Genomic DNA, 15,730 nt, shown 5'->3' on the forward strand with positions numbered 1-15,730 from the left:
AGCCCTTGTTGGGGGCTTCAATGGCCCACCCTCTTTGACCGAGTCAAAGCCTTCCTGTGTGACCTACAGCAAGTCCTTGCCATCTGTGCCTGTTTCCTCATCTGCAAAGTGGTGGCTGTAACAGCATCTGTGACTGGGTCTGACTATGCATTCAGAAGGGTTTGATGCCATACCTTGTTGCGGGAACTTTAATATTCGTGAGATAAAGTTCTCGCCATTTGCACCTTCCCTACTGCTCTGCATCCCATCTGGGCCCGGCAGGCAGGGCGGGCGCCATCTCGTCCCAGCACTCGCACACGCCTCCTCCCCAAGTAGACAGGACCCTGTCCTGTTCAGAAATACAAGCAGCAGCAGTAGCCAGGGCCATCGGGGTGAAGGACGGAGCCAGTTCCATGAGGGACGGACTGGCTGGGGGTAGTCGTCCACACAGACCCTGGGAATATCAAGGTGGGCCTTGCAGCAGGTAACACGAGGCAGGCATCCTGGGGCCCGGGTACCCGGCCCAACGCCAGGGCCAGGGGCTTTCTTTAGGCCTGGACGGAGCTCTCTGGAAGTCCTGAGGGGCCGATATGGCTGTGGTCATGCCTCGTGGGCTGTCTCTGGGAAAAAGATCTCGCGGCATCGTTGTACTGTGTCCTGAGGGGAGACCACACTGTGGCCGACGGTCCGGGGGTCAGCGTAGATCTCGAAGTCGTTCCCACCCTGCACACAGAGGAAAAGCAGAGAAGGCACATAGATAGGTGGTGCCTCGAAGAGGTTCCCAGGGTTGGGGCCCAGCAGCCACCGGACATGGGGCACCCTGCCTACACTGGCTGCTACAGAGCTGCCCCTCCTCCTACCCCCTTAGAACCACCAGGAAGCCCACCTTCTCAGCCTTCACCAGATCTGCCCTGACTTGCTGTGTGACATGCCGCAAGTGTCCAGCCAGCTCTGGGCCCTAGCCTTCCAATCTGTGTAATGGGGCTGGAGAGCACTGGCTGTTTCTGGGAGTCTCCCAGGAGGACTATTCTGTCGCCCTGTGTCCTGGCCTTGACCTGGGGGGGACTTTGGGTGGGAGGGACTGGGTTGAGCCACACTCACGGGGCTGGTCTCATTCCCAAAGAAGTGGATGGTGTCGAAGCTGTCCTGGTCTAGGCTGTCCAGGCAGTAGCGCTTGTCCCAGCCCTCAGGGAAGACATCAAAGCTGATCATGCCTCCTGCGGGGGGCAGACAGAGGGGCGACTCGCTGGGTGGGCTTGGGCAAGGGCCTTCGTTCATTTATTCATTCGACAACCCTTGAATGCCTACTTAGAGCCAGGCACACAACATGGCACAGACTCAGGATCATGGGAGTTACAATCCAGGGGGATCACAGGCGGTGAACAGATCAGACCACCCCAGAGCATACAAGTCAAAGGGGTGGGGGAGGGGAGCCCCACAGTCAGTATGATCAGAGAAGACCTCTCCGAGGGGGTGACACCGAGCCGAGGCCTGAGCCAGAGTGGCGATGGCTGGGGAACAGAGTTCCAGGCTCTGGCACAGCAAGTACAGTCCCCAAGGCAGGGAAGGGCGTGGCATGTCCCAGCACAGAGAAGGCTGGGAGAGGGCATACAGGCCCTGGGGCCCAGGGTTTCAGCAGAAGTGTGAGGAGGAGCCTCTGGAGAGCTGTGAGCAGGGGTGTGACATGGTCTGTTCTGTAAGGATCCCTCTGGGCACCGTGGCGAATGGACTGGAGGACGAGGTGGCAGTGGGAGACCAGCTGCATTGGAGTTAGCTGGAGCCTGGGGTGGGGCTGCTGGCAGTGGAGGTGTGAGCAACGGTTGGATTCCAGAAGCATCCTGGACATAGCGCCCTAGGACTTGCTGGTAGACTGGACTTGGGAAGGGGTGAGGGAGATGCGCAAGGGAGACTGGTTTGTGGCCTGAGCAACTGGCCGGGCAGCAGGGCGTGGACGGGGTTTAGGTGGAAGCCTGGGGGCCCTGTAACGTACTGAGTCCCTGCCTGCCTGGGCTCAGCCTGCCCTGCTGTGCCGAGGGGCGGGAGGGGTCTTCAAAGATGCTGGGGAGTGCAGCCTGGCCTTGGGAAGGGGAGGGGGTCCGAGCGCAGAGGCCCGGGGTGGGCCCCTGGGCCAGGCCTCTGAGGCCCTCTGCGAGTAGACTCACCTCGGGAGAACCTCAGCCCTTTGCCGGCAAACTCTGTTTCCAGGGCTTCCACGAACTTCTCCCGGATCTTCTCCTTCTGCAGAAGGGAGGGCAGACGGAGGCTCAGAGGGCTGCTGTGTGCCGGGCCCTGTGCTGGGCACACAACTCGTGTGAGCTCACTAAGTCTTCCGGCGGAGAACATGACCCCCACCTTACAGATGAGGAAACTGAGGCTCAGAGAGGGGCTGTGCCTTGTTCAAGGTGACCCAGCCTTAGTGGCAGAGCCAGGGCCTAAATCCAGAAGGTCCGTGACGAACTCAGTGCCAGATCCTGCCAACGGGGCTGTGGACGGGGTGTTTTGGAGCGGGGCTTGGAGTAGAGGCTTGAGGAGGGAAGTCTCGGGGAGGGGACAGTCTGAGTCCCAAGTCCCAGCATCTACCTCAGGGCAGGGCTCAGCCCAGCTCAATGCAGCAAACCGTGGCTCAGACTCCAGAAATGAGCACCAGGAGCCAAGAGCACGGGAGACCTGTGAAGAAGCGGCAGTGGGTGCTCAGAGAGGTCAGCAGGAGCCCTGGCGCAGCCACAGCACCAACCATGCAGCGACGACGTGCGTTTGCTGAGCGCCTCCTCTGGGCAGGGGGCTGTCTGGGCTGGGGGACTCAGCAGTACCCAGGAGTCCCTGGCCCCTGCCCCTCTGGGCAGGACCTTGAAGTCTGCAGCATCTCTATAAACACGGAGCAAGGAACGTTTACTCACTAGCCTGGCCCTGAGGAGGCCACAGAGGGGAACAGCCATGGCCGGCCTGGAGGGGTACCCGAGTCGGTTGCCGTGCTAACGGGGGCCAGCGCCACAGGAGCAGATGGCTGACTCAGCGCAGGCTCACTGTGGCCCAGGTACGGCGTGGGCAGTCTGGATGCGGCCGAAGTGGGAGTGAGAGCTCGGCAGGATGAGCAGCTCACAGAGGGCCTGGAGGCCAGCTGGGGAGTTTGGACACATCCTGGGGGACCAAGATCCACTGAGGATTTTGGAGCATGAGAGTGGAGTGGAATGCCTAGTGCTGAGTTTTAGTCAGTCAGAGTTGGTAGGACTGGAATGGAAAGGCGGGTGGTAGCCAGCAGTTCGGAGCCAACAGAAGTGCTCCAGAGAGGATACGAGCTATAAAGCCAGATGACTCAGCCTGAGATACAAAGGCAGGCGGCCTGTCTTCCCGGCCTGGCTGCTGTGATTCCTGGCCGTGTGACCATCGGCAAATCACCTGACTCCTCTGAGCCTATTTCCTGGGCTAAAGGATGGAGGAGTAGTGAATGACCCCTGCCTGCCTCCCTCTCATGGAAAAGCAGAGATGAGGGATGTGAGCCCCCTGCCAGCCTTGGCCTTGCCCTCTTAGCAGGCAGGTGGGCCCCCAGGGAGGCCAGAGTCCCCACCAGAGGCCACTCTGTTGGCCCAGGGTTAGAGCTAAGGGTGCCCCAAGTGCTGAATAAATGTTCCCACATGGCCCAGGATGGCTGTACCTTCTGTCTCTGGAGAACCAGGCTGGTCACTGGACAGCCCCACGTGCCAAGTCCAGCCTCAGCAGGGACCAGCACTGTGACCTCGAGCTGGTCACTTACCCTGCGGCCTCAGTGTCCTCATCAACGGAACGGGACTACCTATCCTCAGGTTTGAGGGACTGAAGGAGAGTAAAGCGCTGGCATGGGATCTGGACCAGTGTAGGGCACAGACCAGGAGGCTCACGCTCTTCTCCAAAACCAGAACGGGGTGGACAAGAACCAAAAAGACAAGAGAAGACCCTCGGGGCAGTGGGAGGAGTCAGTGTGTGCAGACTCCACTCGCCCAGCCCTCATCACAGCCCATGAGACGGAACCATGACTGCCCCCACCTCACAGATGAGAAAACAGAGGCACAGTGGTAAGGCCACTTTTCCAGGTTATTTGGCAAGTAGGAGGTGGAGCTGGGACTGGAAACTGGGGTGGCCTGAGAAGAGCCCCCTCTCCATTGTGTGTGGGAGGGGGTTTGCTGCCAAGGGTCAGTCTTAACCACTCCAACCAGAAAAGTCTCCATGCCTGTGGCATTGCCTACTCTAAGTCTTGGGACACAGGGTGGGAGTGGGGGTGGGGGTCAGTGAATCAGGAGGTGTCACTGAGAGTCCCACTCACCCTCAGGGAAGCATCAGAGGGCAGCAGGCGGAGTCTGAAGTTCAAACGTTTGCTCTGCAACCAATTTCCTGTGTGACCTTGGGCAAGTCACTTCCCCTCTCTGAGCCTCAGTTCCTTTATACCACCTATGTCATTCATGCACAAGTATTTCTTGAGCACTTGCTATGTATCAGCCATGTGTTGGGCAGAGGGGACCCATCAATGAAGAGCCACAGAAATCCCGGCCCTAAGGAACCTATAGCTTTGCTGGAGGAACCAAACACTAACCATGATTTAAAAATAGGTCATAAGGGTATCAGAGGGTGGCGATGGCTGCTGGGGAGAAATAACACAGAGGCGAGGAGCGGGAGGTGTGAGGGGTACAACGTGAACTGCAATGCCCAGAGGAGGCCCACTGAGAAGGTGACATCTGAGCAGATGTGAAGGAGGTGAAAGGACGAGCTGTGTCAGAGGGCACTGTGTTTGGGGCAGAAGGGACAGCCCTGAAGTGGGAAACGGTCTGCCATCTCTAGAGTCAGCAAGGATGACGTGGCTGCAGCAGAGAGAGGAAAGGGGAGAGCAGAAGGTCAGGTGAGAGAGCAGGATGGACACGGGCCAGCGTGAAAAGGTTGGCTGGCTGGACTCCTCCATCCCTGAGAGGGAGGCGGCGGGCGGTGGGGACGACAAGCAAAACGCACGTCAAGGTTTAGCAGGGGCAGCACATTCAAAGGCGACGGGGACCTTGGGATGCTCTAAGAACAGATGCACAGGGAGAAGTTCAAGGGATGGGCTTGAACCAGGCAGACCCCTCAGGGCAGGGGCACCACGGGAGGGGGCTGCAACAGTGTCCAGTTGGCAAGGGGAGCCATGGAAGGACTCATCAGGGAGCAGACAGGGCAGATGTGCTTTAAAGGTTCTCAATGGCACTGCAGCAGAACAGACTGGCAGGTTTTATCAGGGTGGGAGGGAGACACACACAGGCGAACAGATCTGAAACCAGCCCTGGAGGCTCCATCAGTAGGAATTACCATTGGACCCTATGTGGGTGGGGAGGTGGAAATGATGCCCTAGGTGTTGGCTTAGATAAGCAGGTGCTGGTGGTGCTGGTCACCAAGGGAGGGAAACCAGCAGTGTTGGACAGATGCAGAAATGTCTACAACCAGGGCACACGGTAGGTGTCCAAAAGGGTATGGGTTGAAACAGAACACCGCCCACCATCAATACATTTCACTGGTGAGAAAATAAAGGCTCAGAGAGGTTGAGTGACTGAGGTCATACAGCCTAAGGTTGCACAGTTGGTGGCACCTTGTCCAGCTCGGAGAACTCGATTCGCTCCTCCAGGGTACAGCTCCGGCCGATGGGCGAGATGTTCAGCATGCCATTCCGGAACTCGATGAAAGTTCCGCTGGTGGTGATGGAGGTGGGAGGGAGAGGAGGGAGCCAAAGAGAAGGAGAATCACCCTGAATTTAAATCCAGCCCTGTCTGAGACCATAGCCTCCTGGGACTTCACAGGGGACAGGGATCCACCCACCAATAAACCAGGGTCCATGCATCTCCAGGTTCCACCTGAGACCCGCCCCTTTCCTCCCTCAGGCCTAGGGTTGGGAGGAGGGGCTGGACACGGGCTGGGTGGCCTCTCACCGCTTCTTGGGCAGTCTGAGCAGGGCCATGTAGCGGAGGCAGAAGTTGATGAGGTCCTGTAGCAGCTCCTCCCCCAGGTGGTTCTGGATGGTCTGGGCAAGAAACGCATGGCTCTGAGTGTGGTGGGCATGGCGCCCCTTCCCCAGCCCAGGACAGAAGGCACCCACAGACTGTCCCCCTGTGGAAAACTGTCCCAGGCTAATGCCCTGGGGGGCACTGACCTGCTTGGAGAGCAGTCGACCATGCTTATACTGCACCGTCCCATTCTCAGCAAACACATAATCGAAATTCTCGATGACTTCAGGGCCATGTAGCAGCCAGGGGAGAAAGAAAGAGCATGAGACCAGGTACCCAGAGCCCAGGAGAGAGATGAAGCCCACTCTCCTTGGTTTGGCCTTCAAAGGCATGAGTTCCACCCTGAACCTACTTTTCCAGCCTCCTCTCCTTCTGCAGCTTTGATTTTTTACTAACAAACAAGCCAGTCACACCTCTGGGTCTTTGCTTATGCAGGTCCTTCTGCCTGTAACCCCTCCCCTCCGCTCCCCCCTCCACTCCTCCTCCACGATCCAGCTCTCTCCTCTGGAAGCCTCCCAGGACTCCCCGGCAGAGGGTGTCGTTTCCGCTCTGTGCTCCCTCAGCTCCTCTGTACAGGGGCTTCCGTTTTGTTTTACGGCTTCCATCACCACGTTCTCAAGGCTGGTTGCATGCGGAAGTTTTCAGCTCTGGCTGCCACAAGTGGCAGGAGTGGGCGGGAGTGAGGAGGTGGAGGGAGCACAGCCAGAAGGCTGGTACGGGGCCCAGGTGGGAGGGCTCGATCACCTGGACAGTGATGGGGCAGTGGAGATGGAGACATGCATGCAAAGGGAAATATTTCTGGACTCAATGATGGAATGAACAAGGGGGTGGGGAAAGGGAAAAGTCATGGAAGTTTCCGGTTGGAAGAACTGGAGGCATTTGCCTCAAATGAACTGAGACCAGGAACTCAGCTGAGAACAGGGGCTCTGGGTCCAAACAGCTTCCTGGGTGACTTCAGAATCCTCCTCTCTTAAATGGGATAATCAGGCCCACCCTAAAATGTGGTTATGAGGATGAAACGAAAGGAAGTTAATGCGTGGTCATTTCCAAAAATGGTAGCTATTATTGATTATGCCCACTTGAAGATGAGGAAATCAAGACTCAGCAGGGAGAACTGAGAATGTAAACTATGTAAGGACAGGATTCTGCCTGCTTCGTTACCTGCTGTCTCTCCAAAGCCTGGCACAGAGCCTGGCACATGGTAGGAGCTCACTAAACGTGTGTTGAATCAGGAAGGGAAACATCTGGCTATTCCTCCCACATCCCAGAAGCAGGACTGGGTCTTTGAAGGCACAGTGGTCCAGGGATCTCCTGAACTCCTCACTCCCTCCATTTGCACCCCGACAAGGAACTGGCTCAGGCCCTCTCCTCCTACCTTCGTCCCCGTCTCCCAGCTGCTCAGCAATCTTAGAGTAGTCGGAGCCACCCACCACACCGATCTGCACCCTGCTTCGCAGTTTCTGCAGGAAGGCAGCCACCTCAGGGTCAATTTTCTGCAGGGGGGTGAAGAAGCACAGGATTCTGCTTGGCAGCATGTCTGGGACCCCCACTTAGCCCTCAATCAGTACTCAGAACCCAGGGAGCCCACGTTCCACCTGGATCTGAGGCACTTTAAGGTTTAGAACCCAGACGTCAAATTAGATGCACTTGGTTTCAAACTCTCGCTCAAGTCCCTCAAGAGTAGGATGATTTTGAGCAAATGGCTTTGCCTTTCTTTGCCTTAGCTGTTCCATCTGGAAAAAGGGGATCAGAGTGGAGGTTACTCATAGGATTAAATGAGACAGTGCATCCAAAGAGCTTGGAAATGAACAAGCAATTCACTGGTGACTGATCAGGTGAAGGGATTCCCCACTAAGGAAACGTAAACTAATGAGTTATAATCCAAGTTTTCCAACATTCACATATTCAAAGCTGACATCTAGAGTGGACAACGATGTTGGGCAAACAGGCCCGCTCAACTGCTACGGTCAGAGTGTACACTGTACGGCCACTTTGGGGGCAATCGGAAAGATCTATTAAAACTTAAAATGTATGTGCCTTGTCACCCAGAATTTCCACTTCTCTTGCCCAGGTGTACATGGAGGTTCATTGGGTCTGTAACAGTGAAAAACTGCAAACAACTTACATGCTTGTCAATCAGAGAACGGCACATGCCTGCTCTGAACTGCTATACTGTGGTTACACGGAATAAGGCAAGCCTGTGCTTCCAACATGGGAGAGTCCCAGACGCGCTGTCAATTGTCAAAAGCAAGTTGCAGGGAGGCACATACAGTATGATATCCCTTATTTAAAAACAAAACTAAACAATGCTTAATATTTCCTCTGGGCAAACAGATTCGGCTAAAGGTCTGGAAAGCCACAGGAAGCAACCACAGCACTTTGGGGAGAGGGCCAGGCCTGGGATCCTGACATGGTCAGAGGGGATTTTAGCCTTCTCTGTTTTCATTCTTACAAGGGAATGTGTTCATGAATATGTGTATAATTAAAAATTAACTTTTAAAAAGCGCTAAGGACAGGGCCTGGCTGGTGGACAGCAGTAACACTGCTCTGGTTCAGGCTATTGGGTTAGTGGAGCAAAGGGTGAAAGAGAGAAGGGTGGGGCTGTGCCTAGGCCCTGCCACCCTCCCTCCACTGTCCTCTGCCTCCCATCCCTGAGGACCCTGGGAGCAGCTGGAAGGCAGAGGGACCTGATTCCTCCCTGTGCCCCCAGGGCCCTCCCACAGGGGAGGGGATGGGGCATTCAGGACCTAAGAGGGGAGGCTAAGACCTGGGTTCCCATCAGCCTCTGCCTTGCAACCCAGCCCTACTGGCTCCCTGCTCCAGGAGATCCCCCTGTTGGTCCTGGGGGCCCCAGACTGGAGGGTGGAATACCCTCAGGGTGGGCAAGAAAGAGGCCTGCTGATCTTTGCACCCAGTTGGTGAGCGTGGGTCTGGGGGGCTCATCCTGGCTGAGATCCAAAGGGAGAAAAACTGAGTGTGGAGCAGATGTTGCAGGATCAACACAGTGAGATGCCTTTAGAAGGAAACTGCACTCCCAGCCTCCCTGTGCCACAGTATCCTCACTGTGACCAGACTAGGCCCGAGGCCGCTGGCCCCCGGGTGAGCAGAGCCCATAAACTCAACCGAAAAGATACAGAAGCCCTCCCTCCCTCCATGACAGGGGGTGGGAGGTAAAGTGGGGAGGGGCTTGAGAAACTAGACGCCGGCGCAGGCCTGCAAAGGTCAGCGGGATGGCTCCAAGACCCCGTGCCTCCCACCAGAAGGCGACTCTGACGCTTGGGTGCGCTCAGACCCTGTCTGGCACCACAGGGCTACCGGCGCGCCCTAGGGCTGAACTGGGGTGGGAGCCCGGGCTGGGGAGGCGGGGGCGTCCCGGAGCCAGGCCTTGGCGTGTGGAAGCCTGGGGCTGGGGAGAGGAGCGAGGCCCCCGCTCGCAGCCTCCTCCCTCCAGAATCCGACCCAGTCCTGCCGCTCCGGGGCAGAACGTGGGCGCAGACGCGTGGGGGCTGTGACGTGGGGGCCCGGATCCCCATCACTCCCAGCAGGCGGCCCCAGGCAGTGAGGGGCCGGGTACCACTGCATCCCACGCTCGGTCCCGGGGATTCAGGGGTCACGTCGCTGCAGGCGCCACATTCCGCCTCGGGGCGTCCGCGCGACACTCCCGATGGGAGCTTCCGAACGTCGGGGCCCTACCTGGCGAGCGGGCGTGAGGGTCCCGTCCACGTCAAAGAGGCAGAGGACGCGCTCCTTCCTGCGGGCGCCCTCAGCGGCGACCGCCATGGCTGCAGCTCAGCGCCGGGCAGAGTCGCAGGAGGCGGCCGCCGGAGCCGCGTCGGGAGGACGCCAGATGGGGTGGGGCCTGGGGGCGGGGCCAGCAGGCCGGCCGGATTGCGCCAAACGGAGGGGCGGGGCCAGTGCGTCATCTTGGCGGGAGAGGGGTTGATTCTCATTGCACCAGGCGGAGAAGGGGCATGGCATAGGGCGGGGCAGAGCCCGGCCCCATTCCGCCTGCTGGTCCCAAACCAGACTGAGGCGGAAAGTGAGGCATAGAACCCGGAGGAACGGGGTGGGACTAGATGGGTACCCTGGCGGGGTGATTCTGATTGCATCTGGCCAAGGAGGGGCTGGACGCGGGCAGGGCCTCGAACCCGCAGTGCAGTGCCGGGTGGGGCGAGGGCGGGACTCAGAGAGCCCGGGCCGTGTCCGCCCGCCATCGGTCACTACTTGACTCACCTCCTGCCCGCTATACCTTTGCCCTACAAATCTTGAGTTTTAAGAAATCTCCAGATAGCCTTTGCTCAAGCTCTGGACTTTGCCAGTTGGCCTTCCCCGACTCTTACTCCTCCTCCTGCCGTTCTGTCCACCCCATGAGGCCCAGCTCACGGTCCACCTCCTTTGAGAAACCTTCCTGGATCCTTCTCCTAACAACTATTTAACCATCACGTTGACTTTGGAGTCAGTTCCAGGTTGTTTCCCCAGTTCCACGGCTATGTGATTTTGGACAAGTCACTTCACCTCTCTGAGGCTTTGTGTCTCCATCTGTGAAATGGGAAGAACACCACCTACCTTGTAGGGTTGCTTTGCATGTGAAAAGAAAAACTGAACGTAGAAGAGCCTGCATAGTACCTGGCACAGGACAGGCCCACTCCAAAGGAGAATTTCTATAGATGTGCTTGAGATTAAACAGCTATTGCCTGTCAAAAGTCTTAAAAATATGCAGAACTTTTGAGCCAGCAATTCAACTTTTAGAAAATAAGAAGGGGCCGGCCTGGTGGTGCAGCGGTTAAGTGCGCACATACCGCTTCTCAGCGGCCCGGGGTTTGCTGGTTCAGATCCCGGGGTGCGGAAATGGAACCGCTTGGCACGCCATGCTGTGGTAGGCGTCCCACATATAAAGTAGAGGAAGATGGGCAGGAATGTTAGCTCAGGGCCAGTCTTCCTCAGCAAAAAGAGGAGGACTGGCAGTAGTCAGCTCAGGGCTAGTCTTCCTCGAAGAAAAGAAAAGAAGAAAAGGAAAAAAGTTGGAGATTGGTTAGATTAACTATGGTCCATCTATAAATGAAGTGGTGTGAAGCCATAAACATCTGTGTTGTAGAATATTTAACAGAAAAAGCATGATCCCATTTTGGTGGATAAGTAGCAGGCTGACTCTGGGTGTTGGTATTATGGTGAATTTCAAGTCCTTCCCCTCCTTGGAAATGTATTGACTGCAGCTTGCTGTTCTCCAGGATTCTCGATTTCTTCCTGCTTCCATACTGCCAGGGCCAAAGGCCCATGTCTGCCTCCCTCTGTGCTCCCAAGGGTTGCCCTTCTGCTGGAGGTTGTGCTTGGGTGGGCATTTTTGCTGCATCCACCATCCTTGTTCTGATGCCTGTGATCAACTCAGGCCGTTTTGGTGATACAGAGACACATCCGCACACCTACAGAGTGGCGCTGCTGTGCACAATGCTTGTGATAGGCCTGTTTGCTTCTGTCTTGGGAGCTGTGGTGCCCTGGGGAGATCACTGGAGGCAGAGTCAGGAGACCTGCAGTTTGTTCCCTGCTAACTATTAGGACTTGGAGAGACCTCCTTCCCTCACTGGGCCTCAGTTTCTTCATCTATATAATGGGGATGTAATCCCCACATGAAAGGAATATGAAGGGAGATAGGAATAACTGATATTTAGTGATCCCTTACTGTGTGCCAGCCATCAGACTGGACAGTTGACCACAAATCTTCATTCACTCCCAAAGCAGCTCTAGGAGGTCTTATCGTCTCCACTTGGTGAAGAAAAAGGAAAAGGATGTGCCCAAGGCTGCAGAGAGCACCTCGGAGGCCGGCAGGGCTGAGACTGGGGTGAGCTGGGTAAGGTGAGGTACTTGCCACAGGAAGAAAACTGAAGAGGACACCAAAAAGCTCAGTAATCAAAATGAATAGTGATGAAGATCAAGGCTGCCCCAGGGAGAGAAGCCCAAGGCATCCTGCCCTACAGACCAATCTACATCATCCTCCAGGAAGCACAGGACGCCCTGACCTGATCCGACCTGATATGTATCCAAAGTTATAGGACCACCCAATAACCCGGACCCCACCTGCACTGATACCATTTTAACGACGTTTTTACATGATCTTTCCTTTGTCTTGTAAAGAAATAGCACACATACCTATGCCTCATAAATTTAGCCCTGCCCTCAACCCATGTTTGCAGCTCTTCACCACCCATGGGCCCTGTCCCCATGCTCCTCCATGCTAGTCTCTGAGTAAAGGAGCTCTAACACTAGACCTTGAGAGTCCAAGAAATCTTTCTTTCGCCTCCTTGGCTCACCGAGCCCACGTCATTTTTTCTGGGGGCATGTACTGGGATCTTGCTTCACCGGCTTGTGAGCTAAAGTTCTGGTAAGTGCACTTTTCTTCCTTGTGCCTTCCTTTTTTTCAAGGATGGATTTAAATTCACTTCTTCATTGGGAACCTTCTTGGACAGCTGTATGAATCCACGTTTGCTGCCCATGGCCTCTCTGTGGGCAAAACATGGCATTCAGCTTGAAGAAAATCAGTACCTTAAGCCCGAGGGTGATGAAGAATGAATTTATCCATTCCTTCCTAATCCTGTCTCTAATATATAAATTTTACATGGGCACAGGTTGACCACTTAAGTCATTAGGATGGTCGCCAATCTCCAAGACTCCCGGGGCAGGCTTCTTTTCCTAAGGCTGGATTGGTATCCCTCCCTCTGGCTCCTCACCACACTCTGAGCCGTGGGAAAGTCCCAATCGGGACTCCAGTTCAAGGAAAGTACCAAACTCTAACCTTCGGTTGAGTATGGGAACCCCTTCTTGGGAGAACGGCTCCAGGATGCCATTCAGTAGAATGTCCCCCAGACCAGTGGAAAATTCTTCACTGTTTATCTCTATTCTTCTTTTATCTCTGGGACCATTCACCAGGCACCTATTACTGCCAGGCATAATAGGGAAGATATACAGGGATGCAATGCAGGGGACGCCCTGTCACCCCTTGCTATAGGAACCCCACAGGAGGACCAATGGGTAGGATGCTGCCCTAGGCTCAGGGGGGATTTGAAGGTAATGGACCCTTTTCTTTCATTTCTCTTGAAGTTACAGTGACCATTTTGGGTTCCTTTTGAGCTTTGCAACCGAGAAATGAGGAATCTTTAAAGAGTCGAAGGCTGCACCCCTGGGAGCCCCCGCTCTGGTTTCTGGGCCTGATCCCCTCCCAGCGACCCTAAGTGGGGTGCCCTCTCTTGGCGGTTGATTCATTGAGTATTTTGGGTGCCTACTGAGTCGGTTGTGAGGATAGGAGACCTGTGATTTATTCTGCGAACTGTCCTGCTGGGTTTGTGTGTCCCGGCATGGGAACTGTTGTGTGACCCTTGATAACCCTTGGGAAGAGGCCATGAGGGCGAGGCCTGATCTCTTCTTTTCCTTTCTCTGTCTGTCTCATTTGTCACCTCCTCTGTCATCAGCAAGTTGAGGTTAAGGTCAGGCTGGACCTGAGCAGAACCTGGACCTTCTGTAAAATTGAAAACTTGAAACCCTTTTGCCAGGGACTTAACTCTCAACCCTGGTGCTGGGAGTCCCAGCCCCCAGCCATCTCTAGGCCTTTGCCTCTTGCCTCCCTGGCTCGCCTTGTGCTGGCTCAGGGACTAAGTGCCCGGGCTGAGTGGGATTTGACTAAATCTTTTAACTATATTGATGGCTGCAGTCGGTCTCTGCACCCTTCTCCAGCAGCTGTCAGTTGGACACTGTCTTTACTGCCATGGGGAACACCCCAAGCATACCCAGAGACTCACCCGTTGGGTGCATTTTAACTAATTGAAAACACTTTCAATTGGATGGGTTATGCCCTAGAAACTGCATCATGAAGAAAACTTGAGGGGTTTCTCTGTGCCTTAGTGATGTCATTGGACAGGTAGATCAACCTAGAATGTCATTTGAGTTGCAACCCAGTTTCTGAGCAATCAACAGCAACCGTCCTCAGGAAATCCTTGTAAGGCTGGAAAAGCAGCTCTAGAGGTGGTTCAGCTTCCACCCATTTCCCTTCTCTCAGAGAGCTTGCAAATCCTCTGGGGACTACCTAGCCCATCACTAATTCCTAAGACTGAAGAAAAAAAAAAAAGGGAAAAAGGAAGAAACAGCCATAAGCGTGCCCTTGCCAAAAAATCTAGCATCTTAAATGTTTTCTCCACAAATATTAGTAAAAAGGCTGAAAACAGAATTTGGATTCATAACTGGTGAGCTTTGGCAGTAATTTTTAAAACAACAGCTGGGGAGCTTCTGTGTATGTGTGTCTATATGTATGTCACATGTGTGTGATATTTTACCTCTGGATGGTATGGCCAAAATTAAGGGCTCTGTTTAATTGGCTTAAAGTAAGCGCTTACATAAATTCTAAATGTAGTAGAAATTAACCCAATATCTTTCAAGTTAACATGATGTGAATTAACCTTTGGTAAATGAAAGCTTGTTTAAGTTTGTTGGTTTGATTGAAATAGGCGTGTTCTCAGAATTGTCAGTATTTGGATATGATGCAGACATGCAGCCTGGTTTTACTGACCAAATAAGCTCACGTTGTCTGTTAGAAGTTCATCAGCAAAATAACAGCTTTAAATGATAGCTAATTTTGTTTAATGTCTCATGAAGTTTTCGTGGGTAATCCGAACATAAGTGTTGGAAATAAATGATTTAAATAGATAAAAATGGGTAAGAGTTTGTGCGTACAATAATTATGTTTTATGGCCTGTATACCTGGGGAAAAAAACAGCTTCCAAATTCTTTTTGGTAACTTAAAACTTTAGAGTTTGGCCAAGTTAATTTAAACGATAAAAATCTGTTGAGTATCCGGGTCATTTTTGGATAGAATGGAACACTGAAACATTATTGCTGAACATGTCTAAGTTTATCTACTTTTGGCTTATTGCAGAGAGGCTAGAGGATGTCTGAGTCTATTAGTAAACACGCCTTGTGTTTTGTTACTATGAAGTAATGTGTTTCTAGAAATTATGAAGTGTTTAGAATGCCAATGTAAAAGATAATTCATAATTGCTTACCTTTTTAGTTTTTACTAGGGTCTGTAAGGGTTAAAAATTCTAATTAATATATGTAATTAAAGCTACTGGAAATTAATAAGAAAAACAGCTCTGTATACAAGGAAGTTAAAATGTATGTCTCCAGTAAAGAAGGTATAAAGAATGGAACTATTTTTGTTTGTTGGGTTAAGGAAGATCAATTTGTCCTAAAGTACTAGAAAGGAAGAAAGAAAGCATGGGACAAATTCTGAATGTAAAAAGAAAGTCTTAGGGGCCTTCCCAGTGGCACAGCGGTTAAGTGCACACTCTGCTTCGGTGGCCCGGGGTTCGCTGGTTGGGATCCCGGGTGCGGACATGGCACTACTTGGCAAGCCATGCTGTGGTAGGTGTCCCACATATAAAGTAGAGGAAGATGGGCACAGATGTTATCTCAGGGCCAATCTTCCTCAGCAAAAAAGAGGAGGATTGGCGGCAGATGTTAGCTCAGGGCTAATCTTCCTCAGGAAAAAAAAAAGAATTCCTAGGAGCTGGTTAAATGCAGATACCTGGGCCCTACCCCTGGTGCTGGGATCTGGAAGCTGTAGGAGGGCCCCACAGGGCAGGACAGGTTTTTGTCTCCTATGGGTTGGGTCCACCTTTCCAAAGACAAAGATCAGCTCCCGACCATAGCACACCTATGCCTTAGACCCGAGGGAACTCATTTCCTTACAAATATCTTTCATAGTCTATTCCTGA

General features: G+C 53.7%; 1 protein-coding gene across 16 annotated transcripts; it reads right to left on the reverse strand.

Annotated features, from left to right (window-relative positions):
- Positions 1-172: 172 nt before the first annotated feature.
- PMM1 (phosphomannomutase 1) lies at positions 173-9,864 on the reverse strand. 16 transcript variants are annotated; one of them, XM_023631718.2, is made up of 10 exons: positions 9,666-9,829; positions 7,682-7,705; positions 7,348-7,465; positions 6,119-6,195; positions 5,898-5,989; positions 5,561-5,660; positions 4,277-4,330; positions 2,142-2,217; positions 1,081-1,196; positions 173-702 (listed from the first exon to the last, which is right to left on the reverse strand). In XM_023631718.2, the coding sequence occupies exons 1-10, from the start codon at positions 9,750-9,752 to the stop codon at positions 580-582; spliced, it is 867 nt and encodes a 288-aa protein (XP_023487486.1). In that variant the 5' UTR covers positions 9,753-9,829; the 3' UTR covers positions 173-579. The 16 variants fall into 16 exon arrangements, with proteins under 16 accessions (XP_023487486.1, XP_023487491.1, XP_070109819.1 ...); XM_023631723.2 differs by having other exon boundaries at positions 6,119-6,966; positions 7,568-7,705; positions 9,666-9,798; XM_070253718.1 differs by having other exon boundaries at positions 6,119-6,966; positions 9,666-9,788.
- Between the last annotated feature and the right edge of the window lie 5,866 nt (positions 9,865-15,730).

The sequence above is a fragment of the Equus caballus genome, chromosome 28 (assembly GCF_041296265.1).
Source record: "Equus caballus isolate H_3958 breed thoroughbred chromosome 28, TB-T2T, whole genome shotgun sequence".
NCBI classification, from domain to species: domain Eukaryota; kingdom Metazoa; phylum Chordata; class Mammalia; order Perissodactyla; family Equidae; genus Equus; species Equus caballus.